At 40.3% G+C, this 21,812-nt stretch overlaps 1 protein-coding gene across 8 annotated transcripts in view; it reads right to left on the bottom strand.

Moving 5' to 3' along the window:
- The window catches only part of LOC120798656 (guanine nucleotide exchange factor VAV3-like), a 57,569-nt gene that overhangs the window by 2,686 nt on the left and 33,071 nt on the right, over window positions 1–21,812 (bottom strand). For 2 of the 8 annotated variants that reach the window (XM_040143106.1, XM_040143107.1), the window contains exons 22-28: window positions 21,604–21,638; window positions 21,337–21,453; window positions 16,434–16,521; window positions 15,767–15,896; window positions 11,567–11,620; window positions 9,346–9,494; window positions 8,585–8,718 (exon numbers count right to left, since the gene is read on the bottom strand). In XM_040143106.1, coding sequence (XP_039999040.1) covers window positions 8,677–8,718; window positions 9,346–9,494; window positions 11,567–11,620; window positions 15,767–15,896; window positions 16,434–16,521; window positions 21,337–21,453; window positions 21,604–21,638 — 615 coding nt within the window. In that variant the 3' untranslated portion in view covers window positions 8,585–8,676. Of the gene's footprint in view, window positions 1–138; window positions 358–5,165; window positions 8,719–9,345; window positions 9,495–11,566; window positions 11,621–15,766; window positions 15,897–16,432; window positions 19,078–19,689; window positions 21,454–21,603; window positions 21,639–21,812 lie in introns of those variants that run through there. The other 6 variants (XM_040143108.1, XM_040143109.1, XR_005708731.1 and 3 more) reach the window with 5 other exon arrangements.

Here is a 21,812-nt window from a genome sequence, read left to right as displayed (position 1 = left end):
TTGAGATTCCATTTTTATTATATCTATGTTCAATAAGTGTTCTTTGGACCAATAAAAAGAGGTTGAACAAGCATTTAAAAGTGCACCTCATGTGCTTTTATGTGTACAATACACATGCAGCCAGGCACACTGACTCACCAACATCTATGAGACCCTCTCCATCCTAATCAATTTTTCAGCTCCAGCGGTAGAAATTGTATTGGCTCCATTCATGTAGCAACACATCAGGAATGGCACTTATGGAGGGGTGGGAGCAGAATGCCATCTGTGGCTTTATCAAACTCCTGTTCACATCCCTGACATCGAAAGGACAGCTGGTGGGTGGTTCGCTGGCTTGGCACACAGAGCCAGAGTACACTAGAATCAATAGACAGAACAAAGAGGAAGTTAAGCAGCTTCTGCTGGAACATAATGGAAATACCTTTGTCTCCACTGCTCTTTCAGAGTTCTTGGAACTGACTGAACAGGAGGCAATGTGTCACTCATCCATTAGCTCAGGAAGTAAGAAAAATAAAATAATTGAAATCACAACATACAGGTTGCCGATTTCATCTGTAATTATCCTTGCATTGCGGAGGACTCCTGCTGTAAACGTTTGTGGGATGTGATGGAGGCGGTGTGGGTGTCAAGTATTCTGCACAATTATTGGGAAAAAATATGGAATTAAAAATATATGTTTGAAATGCGGAGGCAGCTGTAAGCAGGGTGGTTTAGATTCTGGCACTAAACGAAAGCTATAAAAAAAAAAATCTGCTTTCTTGTCACGACCACAAACCAATCTGATGTCCCCCCATTTCAATACAATCTGGGGCAGAAATCGGCTCTTCAGCTACAGATGGTAAGCCTATTCAGTGTCACACATGATCACAGCTCTTGTCTATTTTTTCTCAGTGCCAAATCCAGCACTTCTGGCCTTCAGTGCCACACCTAAATTGCAAATCAGCCCGGGCTGGGATAGGCACTGCGAGCCCCCGACACCCTGTTGAAGAAATTATTTATGTATCAAACCAACGCCGTCCATAAATAAAAGATACCATTCGCAGTCTGTTCCAGAGTTCCCGCAGCTTGGGAGAAAACAGTTTATCCTCATTTTTTCATGCGCTGCGAGGGATATGGGGGTTTATGCTGGTCCCTGGGTTTCACCATAAACACCTCTGAATGGGAAAAGAAAAAAAACACACCTGTAGAATGTGCAAAAGATTGTCACCTGTTCCAAAGCACACATACACTGTAGTCAATTTCTAGATAAAACGTGTCATAAAAATCGTACCTAGGCCAATTTTACCAATTAATATTTTTGCTCATTCTTATAGTATGCAACAGATGGGCTGGGTTTGCTTGATAGGACCAAAACATGAGTAAGAGAAAGGATACTCTTTAAGTATTTCAGTTTAGGCTTGAATTAGTAATATGTATTTTACATTTTGATTTAGTAAAATGCTAAGAGAAGGGGACAGGGATAACCTGAGCTAAAGCTATAAACTACGTTGATTAAAAAAAGGAACAGAAGTTGCTTATATGTAAGCACGGCTGTGGAAAGTATGCAGATATGGTATTTTGCAAACGGGAGTTTTATATTATTAAGAACATTTTTTATCTGAGGTGCAGTATTTGGCATTTTCGGGAGCTCTTTACCTCTCTCTTCACAGCCCTAAACCAGTGGATTTACCCAAATACCGAAAGAAAGAACTTTTCTAGTTATATCTATCGGTTCCATGAGATTTCTGCCTCAACCGTGATACAGTGGAGGTGAAATAAATTTTGTTTGTCTGTGCTGCTCAGAACACTGAAAGATTCAGGGCAACTCACATTAGCCATTTGGCACCCAAGCACTCAAAGAACACGTCACACAGACAACAGAGGAAGCTGTGATGGTACAGTTGCCAAGATCGGCTGATTTGTGGAGGAAATGTCACACAATTGCTGCTTTTCTGAAGAGCTGATGCATCATAGCTATAGCAAATAGGACGGTGCTGTATCATGATGTGTTGACTCACATCAGCCGACAACGACACGCATCAAGATGCCACCACTGTGCCGGCATACTGTACATCATACATAGATAACAACGTGTGCAGGTGTTTTGATGCACCTCATTGGGTGCCGGTGTGTGTTGCCCTCAACACCTACAAAATTTGGAGGCAACAAAATGCCCCCATTTGTCTGGATAATCCACACACCTCGCTGTCATTGGGGACATTTTCGGTAAAAACTAGTCACCTCCATTGTATAAGGGATGCAGCAGAAATGGATATCTCAATACCTGGGTAAAATAAAACCACGACTATCTGAATGGCTGGACGATACGCAGGTTAAGTGATGAAATGGGTCGTGGTTTTTGTTGTTTTCCACACCTATGTTTTAAAACATAGGTTTTAATGCAGGCCTAGATGTATTAATAATGCTTGTTATCAAACATTATACAAAAAGCCTTCCCGCTGATATGGTCTTCATAAGCTTGTGTTGGGCTTCTGTGCTCAGCTGCGCTGCGTGCTGGCATCGCAGAGTGGCTACAGATTCATGATCACAAATTATGTCTTAAGACCTTTGAAAATATGCTCCCCAGCCTGGACAAATTGGCATTAAGGATATGAAAGTGTTACCCATTAATGCACATTTATTCACCATTTTACATTTAGGGGACCCACCGCTGTCAAGCATCAAAGCGCAGTCAGCACATAGAGCCATGAGTCAAGAGGAAGTAACGAGGGTGAGGGAGAGATAGAAAGGGAAAGAGAGAGACAGAGGAGGAGAGAGCAGCGGTTCTCTGAGGATTAGCTCATTTAGACTGCTTTGATCTGTGAGATCTTAATTGCTGGCTAGCACTGATAGAGTCCTCACAGAGACTTAGCAACACCATCTAGGCGAGGAGGGTGGTTGGTCATGTCCTTGCCTTCTCTTCTTCGGTCCCTCTTTCTATGGATAAACTCATCTCAGTTCCTAGACATTACTGGTTGATTGTATTTCTATTAATGATAATACGGTGTCATTACATCCAAAGACTAATAAAATTAAGAGTTTGCAGCCATACTTAGGCACAGTGAAACACTAAAATCAGCACGCCAACATGCTCTGTATGGAAATCCTAACCTGCTGATATTATGCCGGTAATGTTTAAGTTCAACATATTAGTTTATTGTGTTAGCATGGCAATATATGCTCATTTGCACTAAAAACAAAGCGCAGTTGAGGCCGACGGCCTCTGCAGGTGTTTGGTCATAAACTTAAGTATTGGAAAAAGTGAAAATTTGACCTGATGAAGAATATTTTTCAAATTCCAATTTTTTTTAACTATGTGTCTATCCATGAATCAGATGTGGATACATTTCATTGGATAAGTGATAAATTTGACCCACTGGTTGCACTAAATAATACTTTCTCTTTAGAATTCATCCTCTGGGAACCTTGAATATCTATTACACTTCATGACAGTCCTTAGAGCATTCGTGCTCCCTCAAAGCCATGAATGTTAATAAAAAAGTTTAATGGCAAATCATCCAACTGTTGTTGCGATATTTCCGTCTGGATCAAGGTGGTGGATTGACCAGCCGACATCCCTAAGGTTAGCGTCGGCGCCTTAAACTAACCAAAAGCTGCGTTTACATTTTCCAACAAGTCCTTAGACCTAAACGAGGTACACAGTCCCACAATGACTCACAGACTTTTCCTGTAAGTTTTGTCAGCTAATAAGGCTTAAAAGAAGTTCAATTAGAAAGATCTGGTTTCTCATTGAATTTAAACTTTGTCTTCCTGCTCCAACCTTCATTTCCAAATTTCTCAGCATTTCTGCCCACTCCTCTCATCTGTAGATTCTTGTATTAATTTATCTTGCAAATCATCTTTCTTCCTCTGGAAGCTACTTTTGAAATATATTTGATATCTCTCTATGATATTTCTAAATGATATCTCCGCATTGAAAAAAATCTTGGATTAAGTTTAGGAAAGACCATGGGCATGGTTAAGGTTAGAGAAAGTTGCCTTTATAGTTCAAATAAAGCCTCCATCCATTAAGACATCCAGTTCTGCCCCCTTGTCTGTCTGTTGGTTTGTTTGTTTGTTTGTTTGTTTGTTTGTTTGTTTGTTTGTCGGCAGGGTTATGCAAAAACCACTGAACCGATTCGCACCAAACTTGTTGGAAGCATGGGGCATGGACCAGGGAAGAACCCTTAAAATTTGGGGCATACCCAGATAATTTACTATGACTTTGAGATTTTTCCTCTCAAGTCTGGTTCATGTTTGTTTGACATTGGCCTTGGCGGAGGTCTTCGTTCGAGCACTAGATATCTTTTTCTGTCTTCCTCTTTTCTCTTGCAAGGCAGATTTTTATGCACCATATCTGAATAGAGAAAAACTCTGTAGCTGTTGTTTTATGATTTTGTAAGGAGGTTGATGGTCACAAGTCAGCAGCTGAATATAAATCTTACAGATATAGTCTTCTGGAGCGTCGAGCCCCTTTGAGAGGAACTGAGAGCTCACCATATTTGAGGGCAGCTTCAGCTTTTGCTAAATCCCTGTTTAGCCCCTATACAGAGATCCAGAGGGGCTGACTGGGAAAGACCGGGGGTTAAGGAGATCATTCAGACAGATGAAGGTGATGCATAGCTTCCTTCTCTCTCCCTCTGTCTGCCTTTTGTCTCTCTCTCACTTGCGCACACATAACACCACACACATCCTCTTTCTCCCTGTTCTTTATCTACTCCATGCAACCTTGTATACCCATTTCTCTCTCTCTGGCTGCTGTCCAACTTCTCTGTCATTGCCTTTCATCTCTTTGGCTAAGACAGGAACAGGCAGATTAAGGAGGGGAAGAGTATTCTTTCTGCCTCTTTGTGACGGGAGAGTTACTGTCAGCGCAGCAGAGCCCTCCCTCTGCTGAGTTTGGTCATTAGAGAGGCTGCAGAGCAGTGGGGGAAACTAAGCCTGACAGAGTGTTTACATTACAAGATTACTGATATTTTGCAGCTCTGGTGTACACATGCATCCTCCTATTTGATAGTGCATTTCAGTCAAATTATATACTACTTATATACTTATATTTCAAAATCCAATCAGTACAAAAGGAAATTAATTAATTAAAGTGTACAAAACAGTAGAAGAAAAACCCACCAACTGACAAACTGATGTCAAACAATACATTAAGAAAGAGAATGAGTTCAATGAGGGAAAATATGCCAGAAACCAGTGAAACCATGATAGTTATATATATAATTTGATAATAACTATTTGCAAACTAATAGTCCAAAGGGCTTGATCACATTAAATTACTTGAAGCAACTGCTGAATCTTTTGTGAAAAAGATATTAATGTAGCTACCAGCAGCAAATTTTGATTTCCAAATAGAATTCCACTCATAGTCAAAAGACAGGAAACTCATAACCTGTAGGTAAACAGATGCTTAGGACTTACAGGAAAAGTGTGATATTTTAAAATCAAAAGCTGTAATCCAACAAACGTTCTATTAGTTTTGGAACTATCTTCATTAAACACCACTACTGGAAGTAATAATATGAACCTTGTAATGCTTGTTTTAAAGGTCCCTCCATGAGTTATCAATCTCCATCAATTAGGTACACATTAGTATACAAACAATAAAAATGGCAGTGTAATTTTAATTTTAAACAGCATTTACATAAAGCTGTAACTACCACTTCATGTAAGCTTGCTTTCTATGATATATCCTTCTTGCTCAAGTTGTTAGGCAAGCTACAGTAGATTGATGGTTAAGTAGTCAGCTGTGGCAGTTTTTTTAGAGATTAAAAACTTGAATGTGAAAATGTAAAGATCACTGAAGACACTGAACAGTATGTTGTTGTTACAATAAAGAGCTTCAATAGTTGACTTAAGCAAACTTTTTCTGGCCTTGTAGCAACAATAACCCATCCAATCTTTACTGACTACTGCTACTGTTGTTCTCTGAGCTAATGCGAATTTGATAAACCTAGTGAGCTGTGCTAAACGCCACAACACCAAATCATCTCAGAAGTCATGTGAGGCAGCATTTTGGATTCTACACTCTGGCTGGTAAAGTCGAGGATAAACATAAGTCTGTGAAATACAGCTGCCCTACGCTAACATTAGCTGGGCACACCACAAATGAACGGTTCAACATCAGTTCTACAACTTAGGCTTGAGCCTGGGTTCTGTTCGTATTCATTCGAACGAACTGTGTTTTAGCTCAAATGTATTCTAACCAGATTTTTTGGAAAAGTGACACATCTGTTCCATAGTGTTAGGAATTGATTTACTCCGAGACACCTACGAAGAAGTCTTCCACAGAGCACAGGAAGAAACAGTCTTGTAGAAGTTCAAATCTCCCCTCACACCATACCTCCAGCCCTTATTCTTTATCTCTGCATGAGATGAGACAGCTTTTTGGAACAATGCATGCAACAAATACATTAAAAAAAAAACACAGATCTGCCATGCGATGAGATTTTTACTTCTATAACTATATTATTCTATGGTTTGGTGTACAGGATCAATGAGGCTGAAGAGAACGGGCTTGTTTCATTAAGAAAGGCAGCATCACGTTTCACAAATAACTGCCGCCTGCCAAATGGGGATAAATCTGGGGGTCCTAACAGCTTCTCGCATGCTCGGGCATGGGTCTCAGGTACGTGTTTTTGTTTTAATGACAGAAATGTGTCAAACCTAACGTTAGAGGAATTATCTCAGGTTGCAAATGGCATCATGCATGTTGAAAATTTGGTGAAAGGAGCCAAAGATTGTTTCATAGCTCAGTGATGTAAATTTAGGAAGAAAATAAAGACCCTTCATTACACTTACAATTATTACAAGTTCCTCTACCACTGTTGTTTTCAGGTGGCTCTCTTTTCTTTGTACTGGCTGTTTGGCCATTAACTGAGCACAGCCAGTCCTCCGCTGCACCTCAACAACCGTGTCAGACATGGGTGTGATTTGTGATGCAACTGCAAAGCCTTTGATCCTGCAATGTACATTTGTCTGAAAAGGGAAAAATAGCCTATCAAATTTCAAAAGTACAATTCAAAGAGTATGCTTTTATTAAATATTGATGTCACACACATGGTTAGTGGGGTGTTAACGTTTGAAGGAAAACAGTATCACTTGACGCACTTGTGCTACCCTGCGCTACAGTGAACAGCTGTTACATCACCCTTGAATCATTCATTCTGAAACCCAAAAAAGAGTTGAGGTAAACACAAAATCTATGGAATGTAAAAGGGCTCTCTGGTTTCCACAGTGAATTATCAAAAGATGAAGGAGCTCACGGTGAAGTATAGACGCGTACCTCCAATTACACAGTCTACCCCACACATGCTCCTGTAAAAGCTATTTGGCTTTGTAATTCCTTTTGTGCATAATTTTTTTTTTCTCTTTGATGACTTCACATGTCTGAAGCCTAACATAAGAACTGGGCATATGTTTCCTTTAGTGCCATTACGTGGGAACATCTTGAAACATTATCAAAGTGTGTGTTCCTTCCTCCTTTTGATGATTCACCATATTAATTTAGTCTTGTGGGGCCATTCGTAATTTTGGTTGGTTTTGGCTTAAAGGAATATTTTGATATTTTGGGAAGCATGCTTTTTCACTCTCTTGGTTAGAATTAGATGAGAACGTTGATACCACATGTCTGTCTGCTGAAGCTACAGCCAGAAGATGGTTAGCTTATCTTAATTTAGCATAAATACTTGAAACGGGGGCAAACAGCTAGCCTGATTTTGTTCAAAAGGTAACAAAATCCACCTAGCAGCACCCTTTAAGTGTATTACCCAAAATGTTGACCTATTGGTTTAGATTTGGTTGGGAACAATTAGAGGGTCAAGCAGTGTTGAATTTTTCACACCAATCTTATGCCTTAAAGATGAGGTGGAGATTCAAATAACAATGATCAAAAGGAAATTATAATAGAATAAGAACAGACATGATTTCCTGTCATGATGGGATAGAATCACCTCCAGCTCCACAAGGCTAATAGTCATTAAGACTGCAAACACATCACATGTGAATGACAGATCACTCCTTCATGCTGTGGTGCTGAAATCTTTCAACCCTTATTTCAAACGTTGGCAAATCACGTTTCATCCACTGCATTTAAAATGTCACAAAGTTTAAATCAGTCGAGGGATTTCAAATTTTAAAATCAAAATGAGTCTTCGACAGAAAGTTGAACACAAAAGTCTCAACAGCTAAGAAGGCCATAATGTTCCAACAACAGTCAAAGCTCCTCAGCTCCTGCATTTCCATTTGGTGGAGGACCTGGGCGGTGCGCTGTCAGCAGGATCTGTGTTCCAGTTGAGTGACCGAGCCTTCCTGGTATCGAAAACATGATGACAGTGAAGGCAAGTTTTACACCAGCCAATGGAGTCATCAATAATAAGACAAGGAGGTTGGGTAGGGAGAGGGTACAGCACATGCGCTTCCTAGTGAGCCACAGGGGCAGAATGGACCACGGGGAGGCGAGATATGGGATGACGCTCCTGGAACCTGTGATTTGACATCTGCTCTGTGTGAGAGTCTGTCAGGGGACAGAGGGCTTTTGGGGGCACTGCCGCTTCCTTTTAAGTCTGAGTCTCTGGGTTTTATCAAAGAGATCTGACTTGCGTGGCACAGAGAGTGGACGAGCAGCATGGCGCTCAACGGAGGTGGTCAGCTTTGAATCGATGCTGAAAAAACATAATTCAACCAGCAAAGTCAGTCCTCCTCTTCCACATAGGTAGAGGGAAACCAGCCCACCTGAGAAGCAGCAAAACAGAATATAATTCAGTCAGCAGCACTGAACCACACAAATATTAGACTGGATATGTTGTTATTTCATGTACTTCTTTTGTATTTTTTCCCATCTTTCTCCCAATTTTGAAAGATAAATTGTCCTCAAACTACAGTCCTTGTCATCCCCAACTCTTACTCTTGGTGCAGCCTAACGATGGTGCCAACAGTGAGGAGCACACAGATAGTTTTACGCTACCCCTTTCCCATCCTGCCAAGATCAAAGCACCCTCCATGTAGGTGTCACAGCCAGCCAATGACATGATTCCTCACCAACTTCCCACCACCAAACGGTCTCAATCAGGTCAGACAGTTGTTTTACCCAAATATCAGGTATATGCATACTCAAAACAAATACTGATTGAGCTTTAATTAGTTTAAAATCTAAAAATGTATTGACTGTTTAGGTCAATGATATACAAGGGGGAACTGTCCAGTCAACTGGATGTGTAGTAATACTGTATTGATATGTAGGATAGATGTGTAAAGAAATTCTACAGTAGATACCACTGTATATGATAAGAGCACAGATGACACGAAGACAAAATGTGTACAGAAATGTGCCACAATGTTGGGATCCTTCAGCCGACCTACCCTGCCGTCGACCTCTCCCTTCCACCACCCACTGGACATCTTGGTGTAGATCTTGATAATGTCTCCCTGCAGCAGTGAGAGCTCCCGTGTGTCTCTGGAGCAGAAGTCGTAGCGTGCCACTGCAATACCCACCAACCTGGGAGAAAACACTGAGACAGAGAGCTCTTTTATTTGGGGCCCTCCACTCTAAATTTGTCAAATATTGTAAGAATACTCTCAGAGTAAAGTTGTTAGAGAGGTTCCACGGCTACAAATGGAAAAGAACTAAACACAATCTCACTCAGGAGGTGCAGTTATGAAGTTCTGTACTGTAATTGGTTCGCCAAGAAATGTCACGCTCACAAAATCACAGAATCACCCTCCATACAACAATTTAATCAGAATCTAATCTGAGCATATGGTTTACAGATGTTCCCTCTAGCTAGTGCAACCTGCCAATTTTGAAAACTTTTAGTGCTCACTAACTTTGAATAGAAAAACAAAAACATTTCACACTGTGTTTTTGTTTTTCCTTTTCAAAGTTAGTGAGTGCCATATATAATCCCTACAAGATAACTATAGTCATTTTGTTACGGACAAAGCCTCTGAGAAATGTATATTACACCATCGTAAACCTTGTACAAACAACAAAAACCCCAAATAAATACAATAATAATAATATACCACTCTATATTAAAGGTGGATTAACTGAGTTTAGTTGAGCTGAGCTGATCTGAGTTGAGCTCTGATCATCCCTGGAGTCCCAAAAAACGTGTTAGTAGTTAGAGTTATTTATGATGGTGAATTTATAAAAAAAATGCTTTCTGAAGATAGCTCTGAGCACGAAAGTTCGGTCTCAACCTTGGAAACAGGAGTGTATGGAGAAAAAAAAAAACACCTAACTCAAGGGCCAAACCTGCATTTGACTGGAGTTGAATTGGATCTTGAATTTACATTCTTGTTGTCAAAATTTTATTAGAATTTATAAGTAAGATCAGTTTCGGGGTACATTCAAAATCAAGGATGTTTGGTGATAAACCTAAGATTTAGGAGGAGAACTTTTAGAAAAACTGGGATTTCTGAATGCAGTGGAGAAAGTGGCTTCAAAAGGGCAATACAGGTGAGAAGTTATCCAAACACTGAATGGCAGGGTGCCACAGATATATGGCAGCAAAGAGCTTTGACTCATGGATTTGAGTCACACTAAACTTACAAACAGGACCACAGAGACAGAGATGAGGGATAAACCAGTTTCACAGAAATTAGCCATATATGGCTACCCACACAGTAGAGATGAGAGTTCATGGGTTATCATGGACACGTGTTGATCTTATTAAAAGTTAATGTTCAACTAAGCTCACGCACTGCATCTGCACTTATCAGGTTATACAAGGTTATTCCTACACATGCAAGGCGGGGATCATTTACATGTGAACACTGGTGTGCGTAGGTTTGTTTACCTTATCTGTGGAAATTTCGGGTGACACAACTGAGGAGAGATGCTGGATGAAAAGAAATCATCTACTGCTTCATGCACACACAGGCACATATGCTACCAGAACAGATGCTGAAGCCCACACATACATGCAGGTATAAATATGCCCATGCACACAGAAAAAGACATGAACAAAGTCATCCTAACAGACGACTGCGCTGCAGTCAAGCCAAGTCAACCGAATAAGGAAAATGGAAAAACCCCCCGCTACGCCGACTGGGACATATTTACTCATTATTCCAAAGTGGTTACTGCCATTGCTAGCCTTGTACTCACAACTTATAAACGGATACTATGCCTCAATTACCTATTTTTATTGTACGTCATACTTTTTTGCAGTTCATTAACAAGTGAAACTGTACAAGCAAAAGTGTATGTCCCCTTTTAATTAGCTGATCATACAACATTATTGTTGGATTTTAGTAAAATGTAAATACCAGCAGTGGTGGCTACGCAGCTCTTTGCCACTTGTCTGTTGACATTTATGCAGTTCTTCCAGGTGGGATATGTCAGATCAATCAGAAATTTGCAATATCTCTGTTTTGGGATTATAGGAAGCTGTTGTCGATGTTTTTTTCCCCCAAATACAAATTTTGTACAGTTCGTACAAAATTATGTAAAAGTAGCATTGTTAGACTACATTATTTAACAAAGACAGGAAAAACAAAACAGTTTGTCTTTGGAAACCTGGAAATGTGGGGATAAAGCAAGTTAGAGACAAAAAGAGTAGAAAAGCTGTACCTGTACCTGACCAGAAAGGCGAGGAGGAGGGAGGAACAAAGCTGCAGCTGCCAGGAGGAACTACAGAGAAACGAAGCAAGTGATGAGGGGTTCAGGCCGTAGTGGGAGCAAAGAGAGAACATAAGCAAAGTAAACACAAGTTTGACAGAAAGAGAGTGTGAGAGAGGGTAGAGGAGAGAGACAGCGGAAAAGTTCACAAAGTCAAAGAAAAAGCAAAAAGTAAGGACGAGTGGGAGAGAATAGTCAGAGAGGATGGAAAAACAGTGAAAGCATCTGATAATTTGTCATTTTACCTGGCACATACATACATTTTTAGACAACGCTGACCAAAAAAATATGCGTTAATTAAGTAGTTAATAACATACTTTTGGAAATGGATGTCTGAAAGTCTGTATTGTATTATACTTTTGTGTACTTTTAGTCTAAGATTTTTTTCATGGTTTGAGCCAAGTCCTTTAGTTCCAAATCAGTGAAATGTTAATGTTACAGCATACCATGATATTTTAGACAATAGTGGACTTCCAACTTTGTGGAAACAGTTTGGGGAATGCCCTCTCCTGTTTCACCATGACAATCCCCCCATGCATGCAGCACCTAGATAGCACTTGGGTGTGGCTAGATGGGAATCTGGTCCCAACAAAAGTTACAATAGCTCCGACGTAGCCTGCCAAGGGCTGCACAGGCTGCACGTTCAAAATCTCAACTGATTTCCTTTATTCAGCTGCCGTTTCTCCAATTCTCTAGCTGATCCAGTCCACCAGTGCCCCCAGCTGCCATCGCCAGTGCCTGATCTCAACCCCATTTAATACCTTTGGGATGAACTGGAACGGCAGAGCTTATCGCCCGCCATCAATTGCCAACCTCACGAATGCTGCTGCGGCTGAATGGTACAAATCCCTGCGGCCAGGTTCCAAAATCTTGTAGTAAGTCTTTCAAGAAGAGCAGAGGCTGTTATAGCAGTATAATAATACCCATGAGTCAAGCTTACGTGGGTGTAAAATTAGGGTGTCCAAAAGCTTCTGGCCAGTTCATGTAGCTTCTACAACCTTCCCCAGGTCATACTGCATAATAATTCACAGTAACAACCTTTTGAGCTTCAGACCAGGTGAGCCAAAGCAGCACCATGGGGGTAAGTACATGTCCGGGCACAGCACGGCACCGTAACTGGGTATCCGCCGCGGAGCCAACGACTTCTGCTCCCATATGAAATCCCATCTGAGCCAGCAGACCCTCACTCCGAGAAAACCACCTCCTGTCAGCACAAGAACACGGTTCCATGCCTTCTTCCTCACCCCTACAGGGATACTTATATGCAGGCCGATACGTTTCTACCGGTTATCTGAGCACAGTGCACGCAAATAACTATACATATACTGTACCTGCAGGAAATTGATACAGTATACACACATACAGTATGTATACACATACATTAACACACAAGTACTGGCCATATGATCGTAAACTAGGACTAGAATTTGATACTAGAAGTTGATACAGTTGAGTATCATTAAACTAAGTATCGTGAAACAGTCTGTAATGTTTTCAATATTTGTCTAATAATTTCTGTAATATTTTCAAATTGCATTTTGACAGAGATTTTGAACGGCATCCATTTATAATCATCTCAATCAATTTAAGACAGCAGAACTGTATATCCTGATAGCATCAATGCTCAACTGCAAAATGATCCCCATGACAGACAATAAAAGATATTTTAAATTACTTCCCAGCTCTAACATTTCCACAAATACACAGACAAAAAAAACTCTCAGTCAAACTTAATTAAAGATGCTGGCTGGGGTTTTTCAAAGCAAATTACTCCAGAGTTTTAATGGCTTTTCAGTAGTTCTGCATCTTGTGATTGTTTGCTGAGCCTGATTCTGTTTTCTTTGCTAGAGGTGTCTGTTTTGAGATTCAAATCATTGTGTGTGCATTTTTTTGTTTTGTTTTGTTTTGTTTTTTTTTATTTTGGTATGACATCTGTCTTTCCGCAGAGGTTGTTTACCAGACGGAGAACGAGGTGCCCACACTAAGTCTGTCTATGGGGGTGGACGACTTAAGGCAATAATAATCTATCCCAGAATGCACCGAGGCAACCGCGGGTCTATCAAGGCTTTCTCACAGAGGGAAGCGAAGTGAATGGCAGTGATGCACAAAAACACCTCTTGCAGAGCTTTGAAGCCTGATGCGCTGGGAGACTGATACTGCCAAAGGAGGCAGGAGGACAAGGATGTAGCAGAATTTTACATCCGAAAAGACACAAAGGGCCAACTCTGACTTTGTTTCAGCCTTCGTCTGCTTGCCTCGGCTGCTGTCGCAGCGGCTGTGGTTGTTTACACGTACACCTCTCTTTAAGTTAAGACAGTTTACCTCCAGCTGCTTCCTGCTCTTTTACATCAAATCATATTTGCAAACTTTTCCCAGTTTTGTGGAAGGAGGCGCAGTCCCTCGGTTGGACCAGGGGTATCCCCCAGGTGTGTGTCAGCAGGCGGCTGTCACACAGTTTTTTCCGCTGCCAGCCGAAGTGAAATGTCATGTCCTGTCAGGGAAATTGTGAAGTCATCTCCGAGCTGAGCAGCGTGCAGAGTGCAATGTTTGGAGTAGCAGGCTCCTGGTGCTTGCCTGGGGCATTGGGCCCTAACTGGGACCTCTCTGCCAAGCCTGCTGAGATGCCGAGGCTGCTTTCTATTTCTTTCACTCACTGTCTCTCTTGCTCTCTCTTTAGTCTTTTGCTCTCCCTTTATCTCTCTTAACCCATACTTTCCCTCTATACTCTTTCTTTTAGCCCATTTACACCTGATATGACCATACCATCTGTATATGGATATCGTTTCTGGATATGGAAAACCACAAAGCTGAAAATAAACGCGAAGTGCATTGCAGTCCGAAATGTGATTCGATTGGGTAGATATCGAGGTGGTCTGGCTTGTATTGGATCTCTTTAGGAAAAACCCTTTCTTGCCGAGAGTTACATGAGAAGATCAATATTACTCTCGTGTCTATATGCTAAATATGTTTCTAGTAATAGGAGGCAGTTAGCTTAGCTTAGCATAGAGACTAGGACAAGGGGGAAACAGCTAGCCTGGCTCTGACCAAAGCTAAAAAACATCTGCCTACTGGCACTTCTAAAGCTGACTAATTAACACAAATGTGGTTTGTGCTGATGAAGATCTTGTGATATGACTGAAAGCTCCAGAAAAGCACATTGCAGAGGTTGAATGTACATTGGCAGTGACTTGATTGATCATATCATTTAGCATGAATATATAGAGGCATGACAGACTGAAATGTGAACTGGAACATAGGACACAAAATTATCATAGTCATTATATGGAATAGTTGTAAAGCCAGTTTATCACAATTTTTTTTCAAAGTTTGGCATCTTACATCATTGAACTAAACTGCAGGAAGCACTACTGTATTTGCTAGTTAGTGAAAACAATAGTAAACATTTCATATCCACACACAGCCTGACCGAGGTCTAGAACCCATACTATAAAGAGATAAGGTCTTGTGTATAACTCTGAATGACATTGTACATATGCTGCAGTCTCGTATTCAACTTTATTATGTAAATGACAAAAGAGGGTCAACCGAGCAAAACTGAAGAGGAGTGTCTCTCAAGGAAAACTGCTGCTGTCTACCCTGTGCTGCTCTGCGGCGAATCGGGCTGGCTCATTATACTGTGCTAAATATTTCTAGCATGTCTCACATGTCAAAGATAGGACTGCCTCGGGTATTAAGACACAGCTTTGACTTGGGTGTCTAATAACCAAACGAATGCTCTGTCAGCATGATTTTGTAATGTACGCTAGGACATTTTTGTACAGTCCTTTGAGGTGAGGGCACAATGCATTAGCTGGCCTGTTAAAACAAAATATTGAAAGTGAGGTACTGCAGCACACTTGCTTCTGCCCTCAGTTTGTTTTAAAGTTTCTATGTGATGACCAAGGAAATATAAGCTTCCATTGAATGTTTTGGTCACGGCGAGAGGGTCTAACCTTTCCAGGAAAAAACATTGCACATTACTGTATCTGAACTGGACTGCTGAAGCTAAAACCAACGCCTCTGGTCCTCGAAACAGGTCAAAACAAACACTCAGAATTGCTTTCAACTATAACCGGATCAAGATCTGATTCGAACTGGTAGCATTTTCACCTGTCAGACAGTCTCAGGGAAGGAACCTGAATGTTTGTGAAGACTCACCCCTGCTAGCCTTGGTAATGGCCCTGGGCATGTTTCCATTGGACAGTTCCCTATAGGGGACCTGCAGAGTGGTGTCAAGACTGCTGAAACCCTCCTTCAGAGAGTGCTGCTTGTAGTACTCCACTAAGTCCTGTGTAAAACAAGCACAGTAGTACATAACATACTCTTAACATTGTTAAGCGACGCTAAATCTAGATGGTATCGTGTACAGATGTATAAAAATGAAAGCAAAGACATGTGGGAAGGCTGGTCAGGGAGACACTGCTTGTTTGATCTTGACAATACAAAAGCAGCCAGTGCAGTGGAAGTGTTCCTGAGCAAGGCAACTTACCACAACATACATTTCTATCTGCCCATTTCGGGTCTAGGTAGTGGAAAAAGGCTAATGTGAGCTGCTGCTATAGTATACCACGGCAGTTGCTTACAAAATGCCTTTGCTTTTGTGGCTTTGTGAGTGTATATGCAAATGTAAAAATAAACCACTAGTAGACATGTTTTTATCATTGTACAAAAACATTTTTTAAATTTTCACTTGCCATCGCATGCCGCACATCCTGTTTATCTCAAGAGAGTGCTTTAAAAGTAGTGTAATGTCAAAAGGGTTACACTCATTAATGCTATGGCAGTTTATAGGGCACATAAATCCATTCAAAGTTAAAGCCTTTACCAGCATAGTCTTGAACAGCCGACTCTCAGCAATGTAAAAGCAGCCATCCTTGGTCAGAATCTTAATGTGCTTGATTTTATCGTTGAACCTGTGGAGAATGAATAAGACATGGGCTGCTAATCAACTATACATGGTTCCACATCAGTCCAGTCGCTATGGTGAACTGTCACGAAGGTCTGTCTGCACTCACTGTCGGTTGCCATGCTGAGCCAAGCAACTTTGTTTGACAAGAACACCCTGGGTTTTTCCCTGCTGCGGAAATCAGATCCAATTCACTCACATCAGATAATAACAAAAGAATCACAGGTTCCCCAGTTTTACCCTGTAAGATCAATTTATACTGTATAACAACCATTTCCAACCTCTCTGGCTTGTCAACCCATTAAAATCAAGTAATATCCACAGTAATTGTGACCCTTCATCACAACTAATGACTGTTGACTCAAGTTGTGAGCAGTTACAGTATAGCAAACAATGCTTTTCCTTCTTAGACTGTTTCATTTGGAATATTGTTAGAGGCATTAAGACCTAAAAGAATCTTGTATTTAACAAGAAAAGCAAGAAAAAACAAACAAAAAAAAGAAACAAGAAAAAGTCAGAAAAAAGTTTTTTAAAAACATATCTTTGTGTAACAGAAAAGTATTTCTATTTTCCGCCTTTAATCATCTTGTGACCACTCAGATTTCTCTCGGGTATGACCCCCAGTTAGGGAACCACTGCTGTGTATCTATAATCTGTTCCTTTTAAAACTAATTTATTGTCTTGGTGACAATTTTTTTTCAAAATGCCCCACGAAAAGAGAGCAAGAAAGTCCACAAAATCAACAGGAACAACTTTTTATGTAAAATAACTACTTTATTAATTAGATTCTAGTTTCATGGTTTCTTTCCCAAACATTTGAGTGGTATGGACAAACAACGTTTGTTCTACCTAGAAGTGATTGGCTGATTAGCTGGCAGTTTGTTAGGTACACTGAGCTAAAACTAATGCAGTCTAATCCAACGGTCCCGGCAATCAATCCTACACTCATTAAGGTTATAATGTTCCGTTTGTGTTGAAACTGTTTTATGGAGATGCTAATTCAACTGTATGATCATTTTGGACATTGTAGTTTTCTGGTGCTGCTGAGCTGTATTGCATTATACAGAGAGGTATTTTTGTCACAGTATTTAGCCAATCCTCACTCGTATAAATTGGGTGGACGAAATAAAGAAACACATCGAGAACCCGCATGTCTATATTGCTCTAGATTTTGACAAAGATACTGTAATGTAGAAACGCATTAAGCTTGGTTTTTGAAAATAATTGCATATTTTGGAATAGGTTTTACAGAATTATTGCAGTTGATTCTGTGGATTTTGCTTTCCCTTTCTGTTTCAATTTTTTATGTCAAAACTTTTCCCTAGCAACCCTGTCCCGAAGGACACCAGTTAATGTGTTCACCTAACCCAAGTTTGCTACATGCTTGATTAAATAATTAAGTGATTAAATAATCCTATGTCAAGAGAGAATCATAGCTCAGTCTAAGTACTCTGTTGAAAAGTATTGCAGGCCAACACTGAAAATACATATACAGTTTATACTGCACATTCAAGTGGGGATGTGCTGCCAAGCCAATGGCAAGCACATGAATGTACACTGCATGTCTCGTATATGATGATGCGCAAGTTACACTGGAGATAGATACACTGTAAATCTCCCAATTCAGTATATAACGAATAAGAAAAATATGGACATGTTGCAAATTCTCTGATACATTATGAATATATGGGAAGTAATACATAATTGATTTGTGTTGGGTTATATGGTGGATAACACATGGAGACAGATGAGCCCTGTTTTTTGAAGGCTCCGCTTTCCTCTCCTCCCGTAGGCTCCTAAGGCTGCATATTCACACAAACACATAAACATCGTTCAGTGCGTACACAAACTGACCACTTGTAGCGTTTGACATTAGACAGTTCCAGTTGATTAGCACGAGCTCTCTGTATAAAGCTCCATTATCTCAAATGGCCATCATGCTAACGATCTTAAGCAGTGAGACAGGCAATTAGGATTGGAGTGTTCAGAAACTGGCCTTGTACATCAAAGCTTTGAACGAGGGACAGTATGAGTCCACCAGACCAAATGGGCTGGAATGGTGTGTCACTGGCTAAATAGTCCTAACGTCCAAACACTATTTCAGAGTGCACCCTTCATCACTATAATCTCTTGGCGCTGTCATGCCAGGTCAGAAGGACTCAATAGTCCTTTCTTTTTTGTTTTTAAAGACTGAACATGCTTTGATGTAGCCTGGGAGATATTCACAAGTTAAATGGAAAGCATTGTATTTCAAAAGACGGATACGGAGGCACTCAACTTGCAGATAAAGCAGACATTTATTGAGGCCTAAAGGAATGAATGTTTTATCTACAATTCAAGTGCTTTGCTCGCCTTCTTTTGAAATACATTTCTAAGATTGATAGCCAAAGAACAGCAAAATAGTATGATTAAAGCTATCGGGCATTCCTTGAACATATGTCTGAATGGATGACTAAGACAATAGATAGGTGGTAAAATAGATCACCCAATGCCGCCTCTTCCTTATGCTGGATTCAGTTGAGATGTAGGGACTGAGTCAACCACCGGAGGAAATGACAACGAACTGCAAGTGTTTAGGTATGACATAATGTTCAAACAAGGCCTGTGCCATCGACATATGAAGGGTGGTTAAGAGCTCCTTCGCTCAAAACATATTTTCTCATTTAACTCTAGTGTCTACCCATGCAGAAGGCTGGTTCTCTTCGCCCAAGTTAAGGAATATTTATCTTTTCTACTTGTACCACAGTGTAATCAAGACAGAATTCTGTGTTTCATGCATTAAAAAAATGAAGAAGAAAAAGAAAATTCAACAGCAACATCTCTTTCCAGGAACAATGTCCCTGTTACTCTGGAGAATCAACAGACCTTACTGACAACAGTGTTCACAGAGATTATTTCCTCTGTGCTAAGTGGTTCCAATGAAAGCTATTCACAACAAGGTCTGGGAATTATCCAGGGTAAATAGTAAATCAAAGTTATTGTGACCACTACAGTGGTAAAACAATTGAAATACACGAATGTGATGTTTGTGCTGAACCTTTTCAGTTGTTTAGAAGCCTACAAATAGTAGCATGTATTCGTATGCAGCCTCAGCTAGACTTTGGTGACAGCTGAGCTATGATGTTAGCAACCATAATAACAAGGGAAGTAAATCATAAATATAAAGAGTGGCTACCGATGTGTCCACCACTAATCCATATTAATATTAGGTGCTCCATGTGGGTAATTTTGAGAGGGTGTTTTCTGAGCAGTTCTGATTCTCCATATATATTTCATTGTGAAGGCAGCTAGGCAGCCTGTAGTGGATAGCTTTTCACAGTGCCTCCTCATTGATCTGCTTTTATAGCCCTCCCACCCTCTCAGCTTCTACCAACGCACCTGTAACTCATTTGGCTCATGCCCTGTAGCACTTAAGTTTCTGTGTTTGGGTGATTTTTTTTTTTCCCTTTGTTTGTTTGTAACTATCAATGCCTTTAACATCAAAGAACACCTTTATTCATTGCAAAGTAATTTAGGAAAAAAACACTTTGACTTGTTGTTAAAGCAAAGACTTACTCCAGTTTTTTCCTTGCTTCGAAGGGTCTGTGGTTAACTTTTAAAACTATGAAAGTCATAGCTTGATCACCGCAACACCTTGTGAACTCTTCGGGGCTCTAAGTTTAACAGACAACAGTGGTCCCTTCTTCTGTAGTTGTCTCTCTGACCATAAAACTTTAAATTGCAGATATCAATATATCTCTTTGATGTTTATTTAAAGAAATACGGTGACATTTAACACTGGGTCTAATACTTTCTCTATTTGTGCAGTTTCTTTACACAACATGACTGGCATAATGGAAATTTCCTTTAACAGGATTATCTGACATGAAATGAGCTATCTCAGCAGCAGCTACTAGTAATGCGTAGCAGGCTGGCAGGCTGGGAATAGCGTGTTTTCTGCTCATCAGTATAGCAGCTGTTAGAGACTTAAAGAATTGTTGTGGGTGAAGAAAATGTCTGAGACAAATATCTTAAAAACTGGAAGCTATTCGCATGGCTTGATACCACAAGGGGTAAGTAAGATGTTTTGTTTTTTTTTTGTAATTTGCTTGAACCAACCCTTTAAACTTAATTCAGTCCCCCACCATCTGCTGTACCAGCGTCAACTGTGATTCATCAGACCAGGCAAAAAAAAAATTTTTTTCCATTCTTCAGTTACAGACTGCTGATGTTTATATAGTCACTATAACTTCTTGTTCTTCGCTGGCATGAGTGGAACACAGCAGGATCTCCTTGAGCTGTAGCCCATCATCCCACTTCAACATTTGATGAGCTGTTTGTTGTCAGATTCTCCACCATTGCTGATGTTATTTGCATGTGGGCATTTTGTTTGCTCGAATGATTCTTGCCACTCGCCTCTCACAATAAGGTGTTTTTTTGCACACAAGTCTGCTGCTGACTGCATGTGTTTTGTTTATTCCATTATTCTTGGTAAACTGTGATGAGTGAAAAACTGTAGGAGATTCAGTATGGAAATAAATTGAAAACAAGCTGCGTTATCACTTGCTGTCTTGTTTCATACAAAACATACCTAGATTAATTCCAGGCAACGACGCGCTACAACTCAGAGTATTTATTCAGTGTTTCTTGAGGCAAACATGTTGACTGTCTTGCAGGAAGGCGTACTACACAGACACTAAAACTGCGCCAACAAACTCTATTCGCATGTCTTAAGGACCAATAACAATCAAGAATCAGTTGGGATATTTGTTACCCTCTCATATTTCAAATATTGCTGTTAAACAAGTCTTACCGATATATTCTATGTGAATATTTCACTTACTTTATACTGATGGCATACTCAGTGCATTCTTTACTCCTGTGTCGAACCAGATAGGTGCTGTTTCCTCGGTCCAGGAGCTCCACCTCAGCCTGGTATCTCTCCATAGGTCCTGCAAACCTGAACCACCCATGAACAACTACTGCACTTACACTGCAATCAATCATTCTGAATATGAGGATGGGAAGAGTCAATACAATCACTAAAATAGAGTAAGAGTGACTTGTGGTTATTGTTAGCAGTCTACAGTAATTTGTTTTCATCGCTTACCAGAGCTGGGCAGAGTAATCGACAGGTTTTGGAACCTGGTGTAGAAAAGAATTGTGGTTATTTTGTGTTTTAATGGAGTCGATACAGGGGGATGGAGGTCATTTGTGCTAATGTGATATTCAAGCCACATCTAATGGCTAAATCAGTCTTCTACAGCGAAAAACTGCAATTGAAAAGCACTACATTCCTTTACTTAGACATCAATAGTA

This window comes from Xiphias gladius, chromosome 14, assembly GCF_016859285.1.
Source record: "Xiphias gladius isolate SHS-SW01 ecotype Sanya breed wild chromosome 14, ASM1685928v1, whole genome shotgun sequence".
NCBI lineage: Eukaryota > Metazoa > Chordata > Actinopteri > Istiophoriformes > Xiphiidae > Xiphias > Xiphias gladius.
The sequence above is the reverse complement of the archived record's forward strand: the minus strand, read 5'-3'. Positions and strand labels throughout refer to the sequence as shown.